We start from the raw sequence: 20,464 nt of genomic DNA on the forward strand, positions 1-20,464 counted from the left end.
AACTAAACCCACCCATTACTTTCCCATTCATTTTTCCCTTATTACCCTTCTCTCTCTTCCCCCCTCCCAAATCCTAAAATATGAAGGGAACAGAAAAGAAAAATGTAAAAGGAAAAGCACTATTACTGGTTTATCAAGTGGCAATTTGAACTTGGAAGGAATTTGTGTAATGGCTCCTTGATCTGTAGCTCTAAAGTGTCTTTGTATTTGGGACATCTATTATACTATTTATTTATACATCTTTTCCTTTTCATTTTTTGTGGACCTATGTTCATTGTATTCTCCCGTCCTTCTGTACTTCTTATCCCCAGGTTTACATGACAAACGCCTGCTCATGCTGCTTCACTTTCGGGGATACACTGCAGCTTGACGGGTAGCAGTTATTTGTTTAAATATATGGTACCATTACAGTACCCTTGTCATCATGCTTAGTGTATGTTTCTTCTAAATTCAGTAATAAGTTTCTTACTTTCTTTGTTATATCTCAGGTTCTTGTGGCTTGGGGTTTTTTGTAACTGGAGGAAGTAAAAGATGTTGATAGAGTTTCTTCAAACGGTGATGGAAAATAATGGTAACAGTCCGGAAGCAGTTGCATCTGTTTTCTTCTGAATAGGAAAGTAATGGGTGGGTTTAGTTAAAATGGGTGGGTTTAGTTAAAATGGGTGGGTAATGGGTGGGTTTAAAATTATTTAAATAATTAAATTACAACCAATGGTTGAGTGCCACGTCATTAAAAATTATTATTTAATTATTTTTAATTTTGGTCTGTTAATGAAGGGGTAAATTTGGACCCAAAGGTGAATGTGAAGGGTATTTGGAGGCCAATAGGTGGATGGAGGGTAATTGTGTACCATTTTCAATACTTCGAAGGTATTTTAGGCCCTTTTCCGTTTTTTTATATAAATTAGATATAAAAATATATAGTTCGTAGAGCCGTCAATATGAGATAGGCCTATTGGGCCGGCCTGGCATAGCCCTGGATTTTGATAGGATTGGACTATGATTTTTGGAGTCCATTTGAGAAAAGAGTTTTTTAGCCCGACCTGAATAAGTCTGTTGATTTGTGGGGCTTGAGAAATATTGGTGGGGCCGGCCCGTGGGCCGATAAAAATTAATTAAAATATATAATATAATATTAAAATTTAAAATTAAAGAGAGTTCAAACTCAAAACAATCAGGTTAATATTTTTATTTATATACTTATACTTTTACTTGAAAAAAACTTAATAAATAATTTTATTTGTAGATTTGATTAAAAAATAGTAACATTAACATCATGTAAGATTATTTTGTCGATATTTATGATAATATTTTTAAATTATAATTTAGAATTTATAATTTAGTTTAATAATTCTAAATATAATATAATTTTAAAATAAATTGGGTTGGGTGGCCTGACAAGCCTGTAGTTCATGTACTTGTGGGTTGGATTGATCTTTTCGTGGCCCACATCAAAAATGGGCTAGCCTGGTCTGACCCATAAAATATTAAAGCTTATATGAATTAACTTCGATGGAGTGGACTAGCCGAAATATTGACAGCTCTAATAGTTAGAGTGTATTTGGTATTTTTTTTCTAAATAAATAAAGTGAAAAATTCTCATGGCTAAATGGGTTTTTTAATTAATTTAAAGTTGATAAATTTAAAATGAAAATTAAAAAGGACCAATTTGGCAAACCCTATAAAAAACGCTGTGAGAAGTGAAAAAGCTCCGAAAGGACAAAAGAGTTGAGAGGAAAAAAACCCTTGCATAGATAGAGAGCAAACCTAAGCTTGAACTCAGCAGCGAATTTTAAGCGTTCATCGTCAATGGACGCCATAAGGAAGCAACTGGATGTGTTAATGGGAGCTAACCGGAACGGCGATGTGACGGAGGTTGATCGGAAGTACTACGACCGTGAAGTTTGCCGTCTTTATCTCTCCGGTCTCTGCCCTCACGAACTCTTTCAGCTCACTGTACGTAACAGTTAACACCGCTCTCTCTATTTCTTCGTTTTCCTGCTTCCTTGTGTTTGTGTTTGTATTTGAATCCCTAGGTTATTTACTGTTGTTTTTGGATAATTGAAAAAAATTCATTTAGGAGTCCAAAAATAGTTGAAGCTTTAGATTTAAATAGTTTTTGTATACATAGATCTTAATTTTGTGCTATGAAGTGTACTCCGGCTATTACTGGGTAGGGGAGAGTGAAATGCATACACAAATGCCATAGAGCTCTCTATCTATATGTTTACATGTTTCCTCGTATGTGTGTGTTTGTATTTGAATCCTTAGGTTGTTTGTTTTTTTGGTAACTGAAAAAATTCATTTCGGTTGTCGAGAATTAGTTGGAGGCTTAGATTTAAATATTTTTGCTGAAAAAATTCATTTCGGTTTCAACTGTGTAAGAAACAATCCTTTCTTGGAATTTATGGATTCCATATGGAAAGATGTGGGAATTCTGTGACCCCTATAATAGCTTGTGGTTGAAGACATCATTTAGAATGTTCTCATTCAGTGCTCAGACTACTACAGGTCATCTTACTCTGTCAATGCTTGCCTGTATAGAAGCGCCGTAAATTTGTGGAATTCATCCATCTCTCAGTCTTGCAAGTTTCTTTTGAAGACTAAGTCTATGAAATTCTTCACACTTGCATCTCTTACACCTGGGCGAATAGCATTAGTCTATGGCTCAAAATGTAGAACCTTGAGGAGAGCACTTCTTGGACTTCCTTTATGTAACCACCCATGCCCTCATAAGCTATCCCTTTTCTTGATTCCTACTTTGATAAATATTTGCTTACAATTATGAAGATGTGAACCAGTGAAATACAAGTTGATAACAGTAATGCTAAATACTTGTAGGAAAAAAATGATAAATATTGCTCCTCTAGTATCAAGCTTTATTTAATTTAATGGGAATCATCTTTATCTAGTGAAATTAGTCAATTCTTATTGATAAGGTGAAATCAGTCAGCATCAAAGAGTCAACTCACATGCTATCTATATTAGATCTTTGAATTTAAAATATCGACTATTGAAAATACTTGTTTGGGTGCGTAGGGGGGGTGGTTGTTGGAGTGGTTCAGTTTTGTCCCAGGTGTCCTCCGTCTTCATTTCGAGTTTGATTTTATTAATGTTTTGAACTGATTTTTTGTTTTAATTTCTTTTCTGTTATGCAGAAAATGGATATGGGGGCATGCCCTAAGGTGCATTCGTTGCCTCTAAGAAAAGAGTATCCTTCTTTGATGTGTGTATTTTGATTTTCAAAGTGTTTCATACTCATGTTTTGTGCCCTAATAAAGTGGAGAATTAATATCACGACAAGGCGTTTTGGGCTATTCAAGTAAAAGTTTTCTTACGTCTTTACATATGCTAGATAGGGTGGCTGTTGTCACAGGGTGTTTAACTAGATTATCTGTTGTCTTGAAGATGATACAAGTTGTTGCAGTATTAGTGGGAATTGAGACAGATTCTCGTCGTAAAATATTATTAGGGACTGACAGGCTTCCTAGTAGCTGGAATTGAGTGATCAACTTGAATCCTGTTAAAAATATTATGGTTGTTTTTAACAAGGATATTAATCTGAAGATCATTGATCTCCTCCTCCTCAAACTCCTGTCTGTCCTACTAGGGTCGTCTAAACAAAATTGGGGGCCTAAAGCCGAACTTCTTAGAGGCCTTAATTTATTTTTTCTAGTTGACATGTAAATTGAATAATACTCCCTCTTTTTAAAAAAAGAATGACCTCATTTTCTTTTTAATCTGTTTCAAAAAGAATGATCCTTTCCTTTTTTGGCAAAACATTAACTTTAACTTTCTACATGGCATGTTTAAGGCCACAATATTAAAGGACATTTTGGTACATTTGATAATTTAGAACCAGAAGATCAAAAAGTCTTCTTTCTTTTCTTAAACTTCGTTCCAAGTCAATCTAGGTCATTCTTTTTGAAACGGAGGGAGTAATAACATACTCAATGTAATTTTACAAGTGATTGGAGAGGGTATGATGTACACAAACATTATGAAGCAAGAATGTGAACACTGCAAATTTTTAATGAATGAAATATAATATAAAATCAAGATAATAAAACCTGGCTTTTGAATTTGAGAAGTTGATATATTGATATCGAAACAGTGTTGCTCTGAATTTAGTAAGTTCATATGATGATATTGAAACAAAGTTTATTTGTTGCAGTGTTTGAAATTGAAGAGAAAGCGACAAAAAAAATCTGATCTTTTTTATAAACAGACAACATTAGATTTTGCATAATGGAGAAGGTTCGACCGTTCACTAGATCTCGGAATATTCAATAATAAGCGAATAAGATAGTGAGATGGGAATGAAAAAGGTAATTGTTAATGTTTCCTTCTCAAAAAGAAGAAGGGAATGTTATAAGTAAATATAAGAATAATAACGTGGGTGCATGTTAATCGTTGGGATATAAATGATGGAACGAAATAGGTCACTACGTAAGAAAGGATATTACAATTACCTAAAAACTATTTCATTTCTTAATAATTACAATGATCCCTATGTTAAAATTGTTATATTTCTGGCCAAAAAAATTCGTTTCAAAGTTATTTTGTGTATATATAGAATGCATATTTAGGTAAAAGTAGGGGACCCAAAAAAGTTGGGGCCGGCCCTGAATTCTACTGAAACTACAGAAAAAAAGAGGGAAATCTACAGGAGATATCATCATCAAAATAAACAAATAAATGGACAAGAGGTGTTGTATTCTTTGGTCGATTTGCTTCTTGAAACAGTAAAAAATCCAGTACCACTTGTCTTGTCTTAACCTTGTCTTAGATATGAAGAAGCAAAAGCAAAAGGTCAGGATAACTATGACAGGGACTTGGAGGATTTAATAGATAGGCTGATTGTTGAGTGTGACAGGAAAATAACTAGAGCTCTTAAAAGGCTTGATGAGGAGGATGCCAAAGCTGCTATTGCCATATCAGTATCTGAAGTTACCCTGGTAATTGTCAAGTTTGGGCTCTAAGCTTATTATTTTCTTTTGTTGGTCACTGGTACTTCCTCTTTGCCCTTCCTCCGTATACTAGTCATTGTTACAATTGTTTTCAACTTGTTTAAATTATAGACTCCGGAGATTGATGAGTTGTCAAAGCAAATTAAAGAGAAGCTGAAAGAAGCTGACATACATGGTAAGTTCTTTTAGATTTGCTGATTACCTGAATGCCACGTTAAAGTACCTTTTACAAGTCTCGCAAGCATGACTATGTAGTCTTGATTGGTTATTTCCCATTGTTAGGTTGCTCATATTTTACTTTTTTTTGGGTTGCATTTTTACATAAATGACGAGTCAGCTTGTCAATTTATATATCTCTTTGAGCATACAGAGGTTGAGGGAGTAAATTATACTTAATGATTGCTGGTGATATTATGAGATTCATCGATTTCTCAAAAAAAAATATTATGAGATTCATCGTTACTTTGTCTCATAATTTTAAGCTGGAATGAGTTTTAGTTTCATTCTTGGATCTAGGTTGGCATCAACTAACATATGTGTCATAAGTAAATTTGATCATACTGTGATTCCAGAGTAACAAAATGTGAAGTGCTAATTGCACCCAAGGGTGTGGCCTAGCGGTCAATGTGAAGTGGTTGAGAACCCTGAAGTCTCAGATTCATAACTCTACTGAAACAAAAAACACTAAGTGATTCTTCCCTTCTTTCATAGACTATACCCGGTACTTGTTGTTGGTGGGAGGTGGCATGTCTGTGGAATAAGTCAAGGTGTGCGAAAGCTGGTTAGGACACCACGGTTATCAAAAATAAAAGAAAATGTGAAGTGCTATTATTTTTGTTGAATTTTCCTTCCGATGAAAAAACTCAATGTTTCTTTTTGAGTTGGCCAAGTTCTTGAATGATCTAACTTTTCTGCAGATCTTGAAGGTAAGACAGATATGAAAATTCGAGCTTTGGAAGAAGTTGAAGAACTTCGAACTAAGAGAGCAGACAAACAGGTATCAAAGGAACTTAGAGATGTTGAATTTTAGTTTGCCATTCAGTCAGCTTGGCAAACATTAATGACATTGCTATACTTAACAGTTCACTCGGTAGTGTGTATGGTCAGAACTTATATTTTCTTTTATCGAATGGCAGTCAATGCTTCTTTTGGATGCATTCAACAAGGATCGAGCATCTTTGCCGCAGCCACTTCAGAATGCTCCACAATTGGCACCCTTGCCTGCATCTACTCCAGATCCTCGCATACAGGAAATGATAAATGAGAAACTGAAGAAAGCAGAAGATCTTGGTATGTTGAAATCTAAATATTTATAAATTGGCATTGCTTACAACATCCTCCACTTCTTCTACAAGACTAGAAATCGCTTTTTGATATGCTCTATTCTGTCGACTCTCTCTTGGAGTAGTACAATCTCATTATTTTGGTATATGTCCATGCACTTGCGTACGGGCAGTTGAAAAGGAAAGTAACATCAAGAAAAAATAGTGAGTAATTCTGGGTTTCAAAATGCTCCCTTGAGATTGTTATTGGTAAATACATGGGAAATGGCAGGGTATTATGTGACTGAAGTGGGAGATAATGTTTCGATTTTGATAATATGAAAAAAGATATCTTTCATTGCTGGACAATTGTTGTCCTACCTTGAGATCAGAAATGCCATATTCTGCTATAGAAGTTTGAAATAAATCTATGCTCATTTCAATTCATTTTGTTCCTATTTATTTTATTCAATAAGCCATCACCAAAGGTTGTAAGTCTTGGTGTGAAGTGTTGGGCTTGACCTCTAGAGATCATTATCAAATTTGTATGTGATATTTTGTTACTCTGATCTCAATTTATGATGAAAATGCATTACTGGGAGGCTAAGGATAATTATCTGCACATCTCTGATCAGTAGTAAAAATTTTCCTAGAAGTGATTTAAGCAAGATGGAAGCATTTCTGTGTTTTGAACCTCAAATGAAGCTCAATGCCTGTTAATACACCTTGTACAGTTTCTTGGTACTATCTTGTTGCACTTACTTTTTGTGAATTGATCTAATTTATAGAAAAGAGACTGTATGGCATGGTAGCTTTTGCTCAATGTTTTTTTTAATCGTATACCTTTCCTTTTACCCTGGTATCTAGGTGAACAAGGGATGGTTGATGAAGCTCAGAAAGCATTGGAAGAGGCGGAAGCTCTTAAGAAGGTTGCCAAACAGTTTTGTTTGTACTTCAATTGTGCTTAATTATTACTTTTTAGTGTTCAAATTGCCCTTCTTTCCTTTCTCTATTTTTTTTGGGCTCAAAACACTTCCCCTTCCAGTTCGACTACATTTAACACTTCTCTCCTTGATATGCCTGTCTACTTTATTCAGCTACCTGTGAGGCAAGAACCTGTTCAGGATTCCTCAAAGTACACTGCAGTTGATGTGCGGATTGTAAGTCATTTTTCTAGCTCTGATAAGGCATTATTTGCTGTTAGTTCTCTTCATTTATAAGTTTATATATGTGCTTTTACCGAATTTAATCTAAATGAGTAGTGATCTTACTTTAAAAAATTATTCAGATGATTCCTTGAGAAAAAAAAAACCCACATGTAATCATTCTCTGAAAGCATGGTTCGGAGTCGCAGATGGTTCTTAGAATATACTGTGTGACTCGGAGAAGAACTTTTACGGTCTCTTGAGTCCGACGAGTGGTATGACTAGTTTGATGGTTACAAGAGGTGGGTCAGGTGAGTTAATTGGGTAACTGTGGTAAGGAGACACCTTTAGGACTGGGAAGTAGGTTAATTCAGAGGCATGGTCGAACTTCTTTACAAGCAAATCATCACACACTAGTCGTGATTAATGGAAATCTGAATGGAAAGAGTGGACTCGTAGCCTAAGCCTGAATTAGGAGCCCTTTCTAGCTGTTTACAAGTCAATAAAGAGCTCTCTTCTTTTTGATACTTTCCGATGATAATGATACATGTTTCTAGCATTTTATTGAATGTTAAGAATCTCTTAAGAGCCAAAGTTAAATAAAGAACTAGAGTGTTTTTAGCTGCTATTTGATGTACGAAAATGATGCCTCAAGTGGGCACATATATGAATGAGTGAGCAGCAGAATCCGGGAAGGGTGTTGTTTGTTGCTGTTCTTGCATATATTTCTGCCGAGGAATCTCACTGGTGGTCTTGATATGAATTTACTATCCCTGACATGTTTATTATAACTTTTGCAGACTGATCAGAAGCTCCGTGTATGCGATATTTGTGGAGCTTTCTTAAGTGTTTATGACAGGTAAATGCTCCTTTTTCCATTTCATCTTTAGGAACACTTTCCAAGTAGCTGTGTAGGGAAAGCAAAAAGCTGCTTTGAAGTATTGTGTGGTTCAGTTTTTGACATGGCGATTGTACCTCCTTGTCACCAGCAGGCTTTTTTGGGCCCAGTTTTTCGAGGATAAACTTTTGCCGCTAAATAATGTGCGTCTTTTCTGTGTTAATTTTTCAATCATGTTATGTTTAGCCAGAAAGTTATGGGAGCAACTTCATTTTGCTGTTATCTATTCAAATTTTGTTTCTTAAAATTTTTGGACATAGTACTTGAAAATCCGGCTATCCTCACTTTTCTTTTTCTTTCCAGTGATCGTCGCTTAGCTGATCATTTTGGAGGAAAGCTTCATTTGGGATATATGCAAATCCGGGAGAAATTAGCTGAACTTCAGGTAAAGATAAGATATCTACTTGAAGATTTCTTATATTGTGTTGCAGTGTAGGTTCTGTTATTGGAAGTATATTACGAGAATTTTGCCATGTGGTATTTGTCAATACATGTGCCTGTTTCCTTATTTATCTGGTTGCATACAATAATCTCTGATTGAGCACATTTGATTTATAGTTCCTAAAATTGATCATCTGAATTGTTTGATTCTGGTCCTGGTTTCATGTTTCAATTTCTTCTGTGGGCACTTTCTACATTTATGCCCTTTATAGTTATCTATCTTTTACTGATCTTACTATGGTCCATAGTGAAATGTGTATTCTCATATCGCACTTCATATTTTTATGGAACCGTATTAAGGTAGAATTTAAGATGGGGTAGAATGGTTGAATAAGTGACACATGTGTGACTTCTCAAGAGCTAAAAAGGGTGGTAGTTATATGAAGGAGATCGTCATCATAGAGGAGAGTATAATCAATTATTAGTGCATGAATCAAAATATTGGTCTGCGACTTTAGGCTCTGCCGGTTCCTGCATCTTCCTTTATGAACAGAGAATACAGTGGAAATCTCCTATGTTGTGCTGCCTTGCGAGACAAGGGTGAAAATTTGTTTGGTGGTGATGGTTTGTTACTGCTACTATGTGTTAGCAATTCAATTTTTGCTATTATATAATGTGTGAAAACGTTTCTCAATTATTTGACAAGGATACAACTTTGTTTTGTGAATGCTTTATCTGTGTTTTCTCAATGATGAATTGCCAGGAAGAAAGAAACAAGAAGCGCAAGGCAATAGAAGAAGATAGGAGGTTGGATCTCGTGTCCTTTACTTCACTGTATCTACTTTTGCTTTTACCATCTTATCTTCAAGTGTTCAATATTACTATGCAGATCTAAAGAAAGGAAAAGCAGGGAACGCGAGAGAGAATCAAGCAGGGATAGAGTTGATAACCGTGATCATGATCGCAGGAGTAAAGATCGCAGCTATGATCGTGAACGTGACAGAAACAGAGACCGCTCTCGGAACTATGATTCAAGGAGTCACAGGAGATCACGTTCACGGTCAAGAGAAAGGTCAAGGGATTATGATCGCCACAGGTTCATGTTTCTTTCACTTAGCATATTGCATTATATACACAATGTTGATCCTTGCAATGCCAAATCAATTGTATACACAGAGAAACGTAGTTTCAATATAATTATCCACTTGTTCAATATTCTCTTAACAGATTTTTTTTCTCTCTCTCTCCAGGCGTCACGATCGCTACTAGGTGAAAGTTGCTGTGGCATGAGGAGTTGAAATCTTGTGTCTTAACTTGGTGGATGTTTGGTACTTGGTAGTATCTAGGAGATGATGTCATATATATATACTGCTGTTTTTATTTGGTCGTTTTTTGGATTATGAATTGGTAGGGGGATGAAGTTTGATATTTGATTATCAAAATGACATTTTTTATTGTACCACCCTTTGAGATTGCACCTCTTGTGGAGATAATAACCCATTTAAAAATTCTTAGGCTTGTTTTCGCCATCATGGGTGATTTGTTTGTGAAGATTGGTGTCGTTGATTTGTAAGTTTTAATGCTCGATTTGTTAGACATTTCAAATGAGATTGAACTCGATTAACTAACACACTCTTTTTTAAAAGAAATAGGTTCATGAAGTTAACTAAGATAGTAAACTCAAATCTTTTCTACTAATGGCAAATCTAAAACATATCTTATTTTTAAATTTGTTGCATAATATGTTGGATGTATATTCACTCAACAAAAACTATACTTACACGTAGAAGTGATAAACTAAAAAATCATATTTATCCTGTCTTGATGCCATTTTCGATTTGTTAATTCACGATTATTATCGGAAGAAAAATCAAATCAACTTATGATATACTTGTAATATAAATCTCAAATATTTACATATTACTTCTTGAGAAACTAAGGAAGAAGAAATATTTCATAATATTTGTCAAAACGATTTTTAATGCTTTTTATATAATTTTTTGCTTAAAAAATAAAAACTTTTTCAATTGCCACGTAATTGAGAGGGTCCCACATGCTTACTTGTCTAGATCAGACTGTTCCTAAACTAGGAACGACATCGTTTTACTACTTCGCCATTATCTCCACTCTCCTTGGATTCATCGACACACTCTGTTTTCTTCCCTATTCTCTTTTCCTCTCTCCTTATACCGGCGAGCAAAATGACGACGTCGTTCGGAACAACGGCGACGGCGACACCGGCAGCATCTGCTTCACCGGCAGTATTTCCGGCCAAAAATGCCCCGAAATCCTTGACTTTGCTACCTTTCTGCCATCATCGCCATTACAATCATTTGCGTTCCAAATTATCTATCACGCCCAAACTCCGATTCTCCTGTAAGGTAATACTATTCCTCTGCACTTTTGCTTTCTCATTTTACTTTCCTTCAATTAATTTTGTGTTTACTGCCCTCTCTATATGAAATATGCATATTATTTAGATTCAGTGAGTTCGGAATGAATACGATTTGTTAAATGTGTACATTTTGGAAACAAATTCACTTATATATCTACCTAGCTCACTCTAGGTGGTACCGTGTTAGCATAAATCAAGCCATGTTTTTTGAGCTAAGTGTAATCCCACATGTAGAGTTTGGAGGGGGTAGGATAGGATAGGATGTATGCAGACTTTTAACTTCTGCAGTTGCAGGGTGGAGAGGTTGTTTCTGATAGTCCCTCGGCTCAAAAGAAGTGTAAACAAATCATGATAGAATGGAAAACATTGACAAAAAAAAATAGCATGATAAACAGATCAAATGAAGCAACATGTAATAGTAAGAACTGAATAACGCATTACCAAAACAGACTAAGAAAAGAAAAAAAAAATTGTGATTGATGTTATAAACTTATTTGTATATATTTTATTTATGCAAGTAAATAATGGTATGTCATGCATGATCTGTTTTTATTTTGTTATATGGAGTAGGATTCACAATTTTTATCTGGGATGCAGATTACTACTGCAAATACTAGTGTATATATACTGGAACAACATCTATAACGTCTTAATCATGAATTAGTTTGGACTCCGTTATATTTAGATATGATAAAACTACCATTCAGTCTAAAACTAGTTAGGGTCGACATATTTTTAGAAATGATTTTCAGCTATACCATATAGTTTGAATTGAGGTTACTGCGAAAGGATGTATTCGCCAATGGTTTTATTTCTATTCTTAGTATAATTTTATATCTTTTGGGTATTCTTTTTCTTGTGAAACTTGATATGAGAACACACGTAAAAGAAGTGAATATCTCCCAGATGAAATTGAAGCTGGAAATAGAAAAGACACCTTATATGTGATCTTAGATGCAACGAACGAAGTTGAGCTAATTAAATCTTGGGTATTAATGGATGTTCAATTTTTAAAAAATGGTATCATCCTTTATATTTGTTCTGCTATTCTCTTTTCTGCTTTGCCATTAATATTGAGTACAAAAGAGTATCCAGATGTTAATGATTTTTTCTGGGTCAGGGAAATTGACAAAGTAACAACAACAAAAGTTATTTTAGTATTGTTTCATATTTTGAGAAAACCTAAAATATGTTGGAAACCAATAAATTAACTGAAGACCTGCACTTGTATTAACATTGTCATTGTAGCAGTTTCAGAATCTAACATTTACAGTCAATGGATACAAAATGTGTCCTACATACGCACAAGCATAATCTTTTTTACATATGTACTTGTGATGAAACCAAAACAATGTGTTCAGTTGAATCCATTGAACCCACTCTTGATCTGCCTCTGCGATGTAGTATCTTCTTTCCTCAACAGGTTTTCTGGTTACTATGAAGACCCTATAGTTTCATTGGCAATCTTGTATCAATTGTAGTGATTTAATTCATTTGTTGAACTTTTTTTCAGATCGGCAAAAGGTATAATTTTGTTAATTAAACAACAATAAGACTTTGTTGAATGAGTACAACAAAAAGCAAATAATACATTCCCTTAATTCTGAATAAATATATTCATTTGTTAAACTTGAAAGAACCCTTCACAGAGCACTTTTAGTTTGAAGGAAATTGCCTCTTAAGACCATCAGGTAGAATTAAGATATTGTTTTGAGTGCATTTTCTTTTAGAAGGAGTTAAAAAGTAAAGGGTTGCTCTTATATCATTATATGAGAAGTTGATTCTGCAGCACTTATGCAACTATTCATGAGTTCTTCTCATCTGTTTTTTTCCTTCTTTTGGTAAATGGTGATAGATTTTATAATATGCTTAGAACTTGTCATATGAAAGAATTTTTTGGGCCACCATCTCGAGTGGCCAAGTGATACCCTGTGTAACTCATTTAATGGAAGAACCAAAGTACAAACCCCATTTCCCAAATTTGTCAGAGATGTTTTTTCCATTTTTACTAGTACCAGAGGAAGAAAGACTGATGTGACTAATCTCTTTTTTTTGTAGGGTTTACAATCTAATTGGAATCATTCAGTCGTAACTAGAGCCCAATCGAATGAGGTAAGGTTCTTTCAAATGGTTTTCGTTGGAGGAATTCTTTCAAATATTGTGACCTTTGTGAAAACCTATTTTGGGACCATCTGTTGCCTTCAAGGTTGCTCTTGGTGGATCTTCAAATAATGCAGCTACTCCTATTACCCAGTCAGAAGAGGTGAAATCACCAAGTGAGACTTCATCAGCAACTTCGGTATCAGAGGAAGCAATATCTAACTTTATTAGCCAAGTTTCAAGCCTTGTCAAGTATGCATTCCCATTTTTTTTCACATCTCTGAAGAGACTTTTTCATGAATAATCATGACACACTGTCCTTTGTGCAGGCTAGTTGATTCTAGGGATGTTGTGGAGCTGCAGTTAAAACAATTTGATTGTGAAATTGTAATCCGTAAGAAGGAGGCACTACCACAACCACCTGCTCCTGTTCCTGCACAAGCTCCATTTATACAATCATATCATGTACCATCTATACAATCTAATGCACCCCCTCCACCTGCACCTGCACCTGCACCTGCTCCAATTCAAACCCCTGCACCTTCTCCAGCTGCAGCAAAGTCTGATTCATCTCTTCCTCCGCTCAAATCCCCAATGGCAGGGACATTCTATAGAAGTCCAGCACCCGGTGAACCGGCATTTGTGAAGGTACTGCATGTCCATCTTTTATGTAATAAATTCTAATATGGAAACCTCAAAGATTAAAAAGTTGAAGTTTATGGTTTAATGCGCTCTCTCAATGCATTTGGTTTCCATGATATGCATTACAACAGGTCGGAGACAAAGTGCAGAAGGGTCAAGTTCTTTGCATTATTGAAGCGATGAAGTTGATGAACGAAATAGAGGTAATCTTTTCCTTTGGTTATTGCCAACGCCTGCTATATTGTTTTCTTGTACTTATACGAGACCTCTGTTTCATGACTTTTAACTATTTTTAAATTTATAGATCTGCTTTTAAATTGGTGCCAAAAGAATTGTCTTCTTACCTGCACAACTTTTAGAAAGGCATCGAAATAAATTGAATTCATGATTAGTAATTGTTTGCTTATTCATCAAAGAAATTATAAACCTGCTTTCTACTTATACAACATGAGTTCTCCAAAAGGATGACCTAGTGGTTGAGGCATGAGAGATCCCAGGTTCTCATTCTAGCTACCACATCTGTTTGACCCATGCTCTAGCCTGGAGAATAGGATTACCTTGGGAACCTATACCTGTGGGCTGTCCAGGCTGCGTGATGTATTAGTGGGGCTGTGCACAAGCTAGCTTGAGACAAAATGCTTTGGGTTGTCATTTTACCATCTAATGACTCCTTTCCAAAACTGATGTCCATTGGTTTTGCTAGAGCTTGCAAATTTGTAAAAGAAAATGAACAGGAGAAATACTAAGTATCTTTAAATATAATGTTTCTACTCTACTAGTCCAGACCACATCCAATATATATATATTGGACAAACTATATATTTCTAGTCTACAAAACAAATTAAGAATTTTTTTTCTTGGACTGTTTAATTATATAATTTGAAGTAGTAAAGGAAGATACCCCAAGGATTCTGGGGGTTTCAATGAATGATGTACAGGCTTAGATTTTATATACTTGTAGTGGCACTTCGGGGCTTGTGGATTGTTTGGGCATGCCGCATGCTTAAACTTTGATGATACTTAGTGGATCTAGTTTGGACATGTAAGGTTTGCTATGAAATGTACATAATGTTTGGGAATACCTTTTTCTACTTGAGATTCATCTGGTAATTGGTATAGTAACATTTTCTGTCATTTTAGACTCAGCAACATCCTTTGGTGCTATTCTAAATTAGAACAACAACATACTCACTGTGATCCTACAAGTGGGAAGAGGGGGAGGGTACTCCTGTTTTTATTCATTATTTATTTTGGTACTGCATTATTCTCTTCATTTGTATGTAATAAATATATGCTTTTGTGTTAGCAATTCAATTTAGAATTGGCAATTGGCATAGAATTGACAATGAAAGAAGGATGAATTGCCAATTGGCATTTGTTAGAGGGATTAGTAGATCAGTGAAGTCTTCTTTTCATGTAGATGAGTATAAGTATATGTCTTAGTGGTTAGGAAGTGATCAAAGAAGTTGAGGGGGCTTGTTGTTCCTTGGAATGGTTGAAGCCGGCGGATTTAGAAATAAGGGGGAAATCTAAATCTTGTTTGAGAATTGTAACTTCTTTATTTGTATTTTTTGAAAGAAAAAATAAAATTTGAAGAGTATATGTGGAGCAGGCATTCAGTGTTTATTATTTTATAACTATACTGGGAATCCATAATTTTTATTTATTTTATATCCCCCTCATTCTTCGTTCTCTAACATGTTGGAAGTTTTATCTCTGCTGGAGTTGTCATGTAGATGAACTCATGCCAGTTTCAATAAAATGCTTGTAAGTAAGTGGCAGAAGTTTCATGTTTCCTTCCCCTCATGTTGCAGAGAAATCCTTTCTTGTCGACCTGATGAAATTTTTGTGGAAACTAGTGGTAGTTATGACTGATGTCGCTATTTCACCTATGTCGTCCCACTATGAACTAATAGTTACATCAAAGCTTGTTCCACTGTATGTGATACTTGGAAGACATTAGAGAGTTGATGAGAGAATGATGATAGGAAACTTTGGCTAGTTCAGTTAAAGCATTCATTTGTTGTTTCACTCAAAGACAACATTATGTCCATTAAATCCCAAAAGCTAGCTTAAGAGGTGAACGTTGCACAACATCATATAAGGAGACAATAATCTCATTCTTTCAATAGACATAGGAGGATCTAACATCCTCCCCCCACACGCTCTAGCTTGTCTAACTGGAGCATGAATAACATAAAGCTGGGTTCTGATATCCATGAAGTAGACCTTGCCTGTAGCTTAACCTCAAAAGTTAGGTCATGCAATGAGGATAAGACCATACAAGGAGACAACCTATTTCTACCTGCCCAATGTGGGGCAATTTAAAAGCTATCCTTCGCTAAATTTGACTGCTATGCTCTGTCTGTTCCCTTCAGGCTGATCGATCAGGAACCATCGTTGAGGTTGTTGCTGAAGATGGAAAACCTGTCAGTGTTGATACTGTGAGTTTCTTGACTAACCTAATCCAACTATTCAGTTTTGTGAACTCCATTTCCTTCCTAATATCGTATTTATCTCTCTGCAGCCTCTGTTTGTCATCAAGCCATAGAACCATTCGAGTAAGACCCGGGAAACAATATGCAGAGGAACTTGGCAAGTGTTTGTTTACCTTGGGCTTGTGATATTTTGCAGTATTTCAGTTTCAGTGAGTATGTTTGCATTGACTGATAGTGTGATGGAAATTGGAATAGACGATTCTGGCTAAAACTCATTAGGAGAGTTTAGTGTTTAATCTGAGGTATTCTTTGGCATTTTATTGTGGATTTTAGCTTACTCATTTTTCCTTTTTCAGTTTGACGTATTTATGTGAGGTTTGTACCTCGATAACAATCTCATCGCATTATGATAAGGATTGTATGCAGTTTTGATTATTTAGCCCCTGGCCAATACGATACTTATAATTGCTATTTCATGTGAAATAGTTTCAATTTACTTTGACTCAACATAACTTGGTACTACAAGAGTTCTCATTTTCCTCACATATGTTATGTTAGAATCAATGTATATCGATTATAAAATGTGAAATAAGAATATGGGAATTTAGCTTTCTTGATTACTCTCCATAGTAAAATAAAACATTGGCAAGACAAGTACATCACTTCCATTTTCTCTAATGAGACTTCATTATCCACGACTATACACTGAATTTAGTTAGAACTAATTTACGACATTCATAGACATTATCTGCTTCATATTTAAACAGAAGAAGTCATAGAAAAAAGAATAAATATTTAACTTGATCGCACACCCTCAATTGCTGCTACTAAATCATCAAGTTTTGCTCCAGTGACTTCTTTAACGATCTTATTGTTCTTCAGAATCTTGAATGTTGGAACCACCTTTATGCCTAGTTCCTTCGCTAGTGGCTGCCAAAAATTATCACATTGATCAATTCTAGTGTGTATTGTTTCATTACAAGGTGAGGTGGTTTAAAGAATACATACCCTGTTGTCCTGGTTACAGTCCAGCTTCAGAAAGACCACATCGTTATATTTCTTTGATAGCTCTTGAAACTTTGGAGCAATCACTTTACAAGGACCACACCTGCAGGTGGATTGAAATCAGAAATCACAATGCGGAAAACCAAGACAGTGGGAGAAGACACTGTCGAAAAACTGTTCCCCAGAGGCACAACTAACCAATTATTACTGATGATAGAAAACATCTAGCTCAAAATTCAAAGAAGCATTCAATCAAGTAACGATATATCAGACACTCTTCAAAATCCTACACTTCAAAAGCAGAAAAAACATGTCTTCCAAAACAATTGACAATTCATTAGTCTCCAACAGTTGCCCAGTCCATTTTATTATCCGTTTTCTTTAAGATGAATACAGGAAGATCAATAGTGAAATCCGTTGGTGTTCCTCTCTCTTGTATTTACTTTTTCACTCTGTAATATGTCGGCACATGTGAGGCTTTCATTTGCAAGCTGTAGAGCTATGGACGAGAGCAATTCTGGGTTCTCAATCATATACTAACTACCCACCTAGGTAGAATCTACCCCATCTTCAAAACAGTTTGGCGACAACAGAAACTTATAGAACTATCAACTGCCAGTTAACATTCTTTCTGCAACATCTAAATTAGAGTTTACTACATAAACCCCACCCTGTAAGGTCAAGACAAAGCAGAGTCAAATGAAAATAGCTTAAGCCACGGAACCAGCAATGATAAATGGTCTCAACTATCTATCAATGATTGATCTCAATAATCACTTCAATTTAAGAGAACGCGATCGATGAGAGGCTAATCAAAGCTAAGGATTAAATGTTGAAGATAACTTTCTGCTCCAAGTTCTCCAAATAAAAGAGTTCATCTCCCTTTGCTGATTGGGGATTCACCTTTGACTCCATTCATATCAATGCGTACAAGTCTAGTTTAGTGGGATTTACTTATAAAAACGGAAATTCATTTTCATCAAACCATATTCAAAGTTTAAACTAACCAGCTTATTTCATTCTCCTACTCTACAACCTCCCTAATTATGTTAGTAAAGCAAACTTCTCGCCAATAGTGGAGTGACATGAGAACCACACCATTTAAGTTCAAATAATTTCCTCTTACATATCCAATTAGTTTTGCATTATGGAATGACATGAAAACCAGATCTTTTTAGTTCAAATGATCTCTCGTAAGTATCTGGTTGTTCACTCGGAAACCTCCTTCCTCCTAATAAGATAAGGATTCTGCCAATCATCTAGCACACATCAATCACAAATGAATTAGGTCAGCTATATAAATCCTCTTAATCCATTCTGTTCCAGTCTATGGATTCATAATCTATTATATTCCGCTCAGGAAAACGAATAGAACTCTGTTGCAGTATTCACAGAATTCATCTTAGTTTCTTTTCCTCTTTATTATACAGAAGTAGTGTGCAGCTCAGTTTACTCGGACCTCAACTATTCTACCGAGTATTTGCATTTTTGCACCAATATCTTATACTTCGAACCTTGTTCAACCAAGGTAGTTCATTTCGAGCTTCATTGACCAGTAAGTCTCACCTTTATATGTTAATTGTCATAATCATGATTATAATTACCTTAACTATCAAATTACGCCAATCCTCCTCATCTTTTATCAGGATTACGCTAAAAAAGACTTGAGAGAAAAGATAAAACAAAATTAGCAGTGATTTATACTAGTAATAATCATAATTAAGCACTAAATTCATCAAATCTAAAAGGAAATAGAAAGTATATGTAATTTTACCACTGTGTATACATGTCAACTACGACTGTTTTTTCACCGGCGGCTTCAACAATCGGCCAAAAGGTATCCTTACAAACTTCCGTCACCTGTCCCACCGTCACAGTCGTAGTAGTAACAGTAGCATCTGAGCTACTACACTTCACCCTCAAGCTCAATCCTCTGTTCCTCAAAACCCTAGACGAGAAGCCATAATCTCCTGCAACGCATACCACTGACTGTTTGTTGAACCTCCACGAAGAAGATGCTGACTGCGCCGGCACCGGCGCCATTGATGACTTCAATGGTACCTGATTTACTTGAACTTGTAACGCCATTTTTGCTATTATCAATCTATACGTATAGCTCTGTATGTATAGGTAGAGAGAGTGGAGGCAGTGTGTGTGTGTGAGAGAGAGAGAAATGGCGGAGGATTTGAAGGGAGAAGGAGAGAGTTTGAGAGGTGAAATGACGAAATTGTTCATTGAGATATTCTTTTTTGCGTTTGTTGATGATTCCATTTAGGGGTGTTTTTGTCATTTTAAGGGTATATGATCTTGTGGTAGAGATTGCATTTGATGGATGAGTCCAAAATGATGGAAGGCAACGTGGAATCATTGGTCCATATAAATTGATTTTATTTTAATTTTTTGGAAAATCTTGTGGTAATAAAGATATAAATTAAATATTTTGATCGTTTTAATTAATTTGTCTGATTTTGTTTTTAAATAAAATTTTGAATGATATAACATATAAATCTCATAAATGTGTTCTTTAATTTGGTTTCAACTTGTATTGATATCTTTAGATTTATATAAAGTTGAACAAATAAATATATGTAGAATATGTTATATAGCGTTTATGTAGGATATGTGTGTATATTTTTTTAATTTTATACAAATTTAACTGTCTAATGTACATTCGAAATGAGAAGGAATATATGTAGTTAAAGTTCAAAGTATGATACACTAAACCATTTTGTATAGTTTTAAGTCTAAATTTGAACATTTTTCCTTGGAAGGAAGGTCAACATATGAAGTTGGCCAATAATAAGAACAAATGTACTATAGTATTATGACAATCAAAATAAAACTAAACACACTGAATTATTTCACAAAGTTTAACAATAATTTTGAACCTGAAATAACATGTTGTTATAAGGAAAATGTTCAAATATGTTCTCCAAGTTTATGAAATAATTCAAATTTGCCCTTTATTTAAAGAAAAGATTGCTAATGACAAAAACTATCTTTGTTAAAAAAAAATAGGAATACATATATATATGTATATATATATATATATGGTATAATACTAAATATTATCTCTAATTTAGCTTTAGTTCATATTTCTTAAGTTGTATAAAGTAATTGAACAAGTAGACATATGAGTCTTACATGACATAATACAAGTAGGATACGTCGTAGAACATAAATTCTCACGTAGGGTGTCAGGTAAGATGCATGTTTATTTTTTCAACT

General features: G+C 35.0%; 3 protein-coding genes across 3 annotated transcripts; 2 read left to right on the forward strand and 1 right to left on the reverse strand.

Moving 5' to 3' along the window:
• The first annotated feature begins 1,618 nt into the window (after positions 1 to 1,618).
• On the forward strand, positions 1,619 to 10,207 carry LOC107020777 (U1 snRNP-associated protein usp106-like). Its single transcript, XM_015221270.1, has 13 exons — positions 1,619 to 1,956; positions 3,159 to 3,211; positions 4,790 to 4,958; positions 5,082 to 5,145; positions 5,888 to 5,967; positions 6,107 to 6,260; positions 7,100 to 7,161; positions 7,330 to 7,392; positions 8,178 to 8,236; positions 8,579 to 8,660; positions 9,420 to 9,463; positions 9,546 to 9,752; positions 9,907 to 10,207. Exons 1-13 carry the CDS (start codon positions 1,810 to 1,812, stop codon positions 9,923 to 9,925), a joined length of 1,203 nt encoding a protein of 400 aa, XP_015076756.1. The 5' UTR covers positions 1,619 to 1,809; the 3' UTR covers positions 9,926 to 10,207.
• A 581-nt stretch (positions 10,208 to 10,788) lies between these two features.
• LOC107020347 (biotin carboxyl carrier protein of acetyl-CoA carboxylase, chloroplastic-like) lies at positions 10,789 to 16,727 on the forward strand. The gene is made up of 7 exons (XM_015220669.2): positions 10,789 to 11,037; positions 13,110 to 13,163; positions 13,258 to 13,403; positions 13,481 to 13,799; positions 13,925 to 13,996; positions 16,172 to 16,237; positions 16,321 to 16,727. Exons 1-7 carry the CDS (start codon positions 10,858 to 10,860, stop codon positions 16,342 to 16,344), a joined length of 861 nt encoding a protein of 286 aa, XP_015076155.1. The 5' UTR covers positions 10,789 to 10,857; the 3' UTR covers positions 16,345 to 16,727.
• Positions 16,728 to 16,826: 99 nt separating this feature from the next.
• Positions 16,827 to 19,413, reverse strand: LOC107020348 (thioredoxin F1, chloroplastic-like). The gene is made up of 3 exons (XM_015220670.2): positions 19,011 to 19,413; positions 17,240 to 17,339; positions 16,827 to 17,161 (listed from the first exon to the last, which is right to left on the reverse strand). Exons 1-3 carry the CDS (start codon positions 19,322 to 19,324, stop codon positions 17,027 to 17,029), a joined length of 549 nt encoding a protein of 182 aa, XP_015076156.1. The 5' UTR covers positions 19,325 to 19,413; the 3' UTR covers positions 16,827 to 17,026.
• Between the last annotated feature and the right edge of the window lie 1,051 nt (positions 19,414 to 20,464).

Source organism: Solanum pennellii, chromosome 5 (assembly GCF_001406875.1).
Source record: "Solanum pennellii chromosome 5, SPENNV200".
Classification (NCBI taxonomy): Eukaryota; Viridiplantae; Streptophyta; class Magnoliopsida; order Solanales; family Solanaceae; genus Solanum; species Solanum pennellii.

Coding starts and splice junctions, on each gene's coding strand:
- LOC107020777 (XM_015221270.1), top strand. CDS start 1,810: ATGGACGCCATAAGGAAGCAACTGGATGTGTTAATGGGAGCTAACCGG. Junction 8,237..8,578: donor TTCTTAAGTGTTTATGACAG/GTAAATGCTCCT, acceptor TTTTCTTTCCAG/TGATCGTCGCTTAGCTGATC. Junction 8,661..9,419: donor AGAAATTAGCTGAACTTCAG/GTAAAGATAAGA, acceptor ATGAATTGCCAG/GAAGAAAGAAACAAGAAGCG.
- LOC107020347 (XM_015220669.2), top strand. CDS start 10,858: ATGACGACGTCGTTCGGAACAACGGCGACGGCGACACCGGCAGCATCT. Junction 13,164..13,257: donor CTAGAGCCCAATCGAATGAG/GTAAGGTTCTTT, acceptor GTTGCCTTCAAG/GTTGCTCTTGGTGGATCTTC. Junction 13,404..13,480: donor CAAGTTTCAAGCCTTGTCAA/GTATGCATTCCC, acceptor TCCTTTGTGCAG/GCTAGTTGATTCTAGGGATG.
- LOC107020348 (XM_015220670.2), bottom strand. CDS start 19,324: ATGGCGTTACAAGTTCAAGTAAATCAGGTACCATTGAAGTCATCAATG. Junction 17,340..19,010: donor GTTGACATGTATACACAGTG/GTAAAATTACAT, acceptor ATCCACCTGCAG/GTGTGGTCCTTGTAAAGTGA. Junction 17,162..17,239: donor ACTGTAACCAGGACAACAGG/GTATGTATTCTT, acceptor AATTTTTGGCAG/CCACTAGCGAAGGAACTAGG.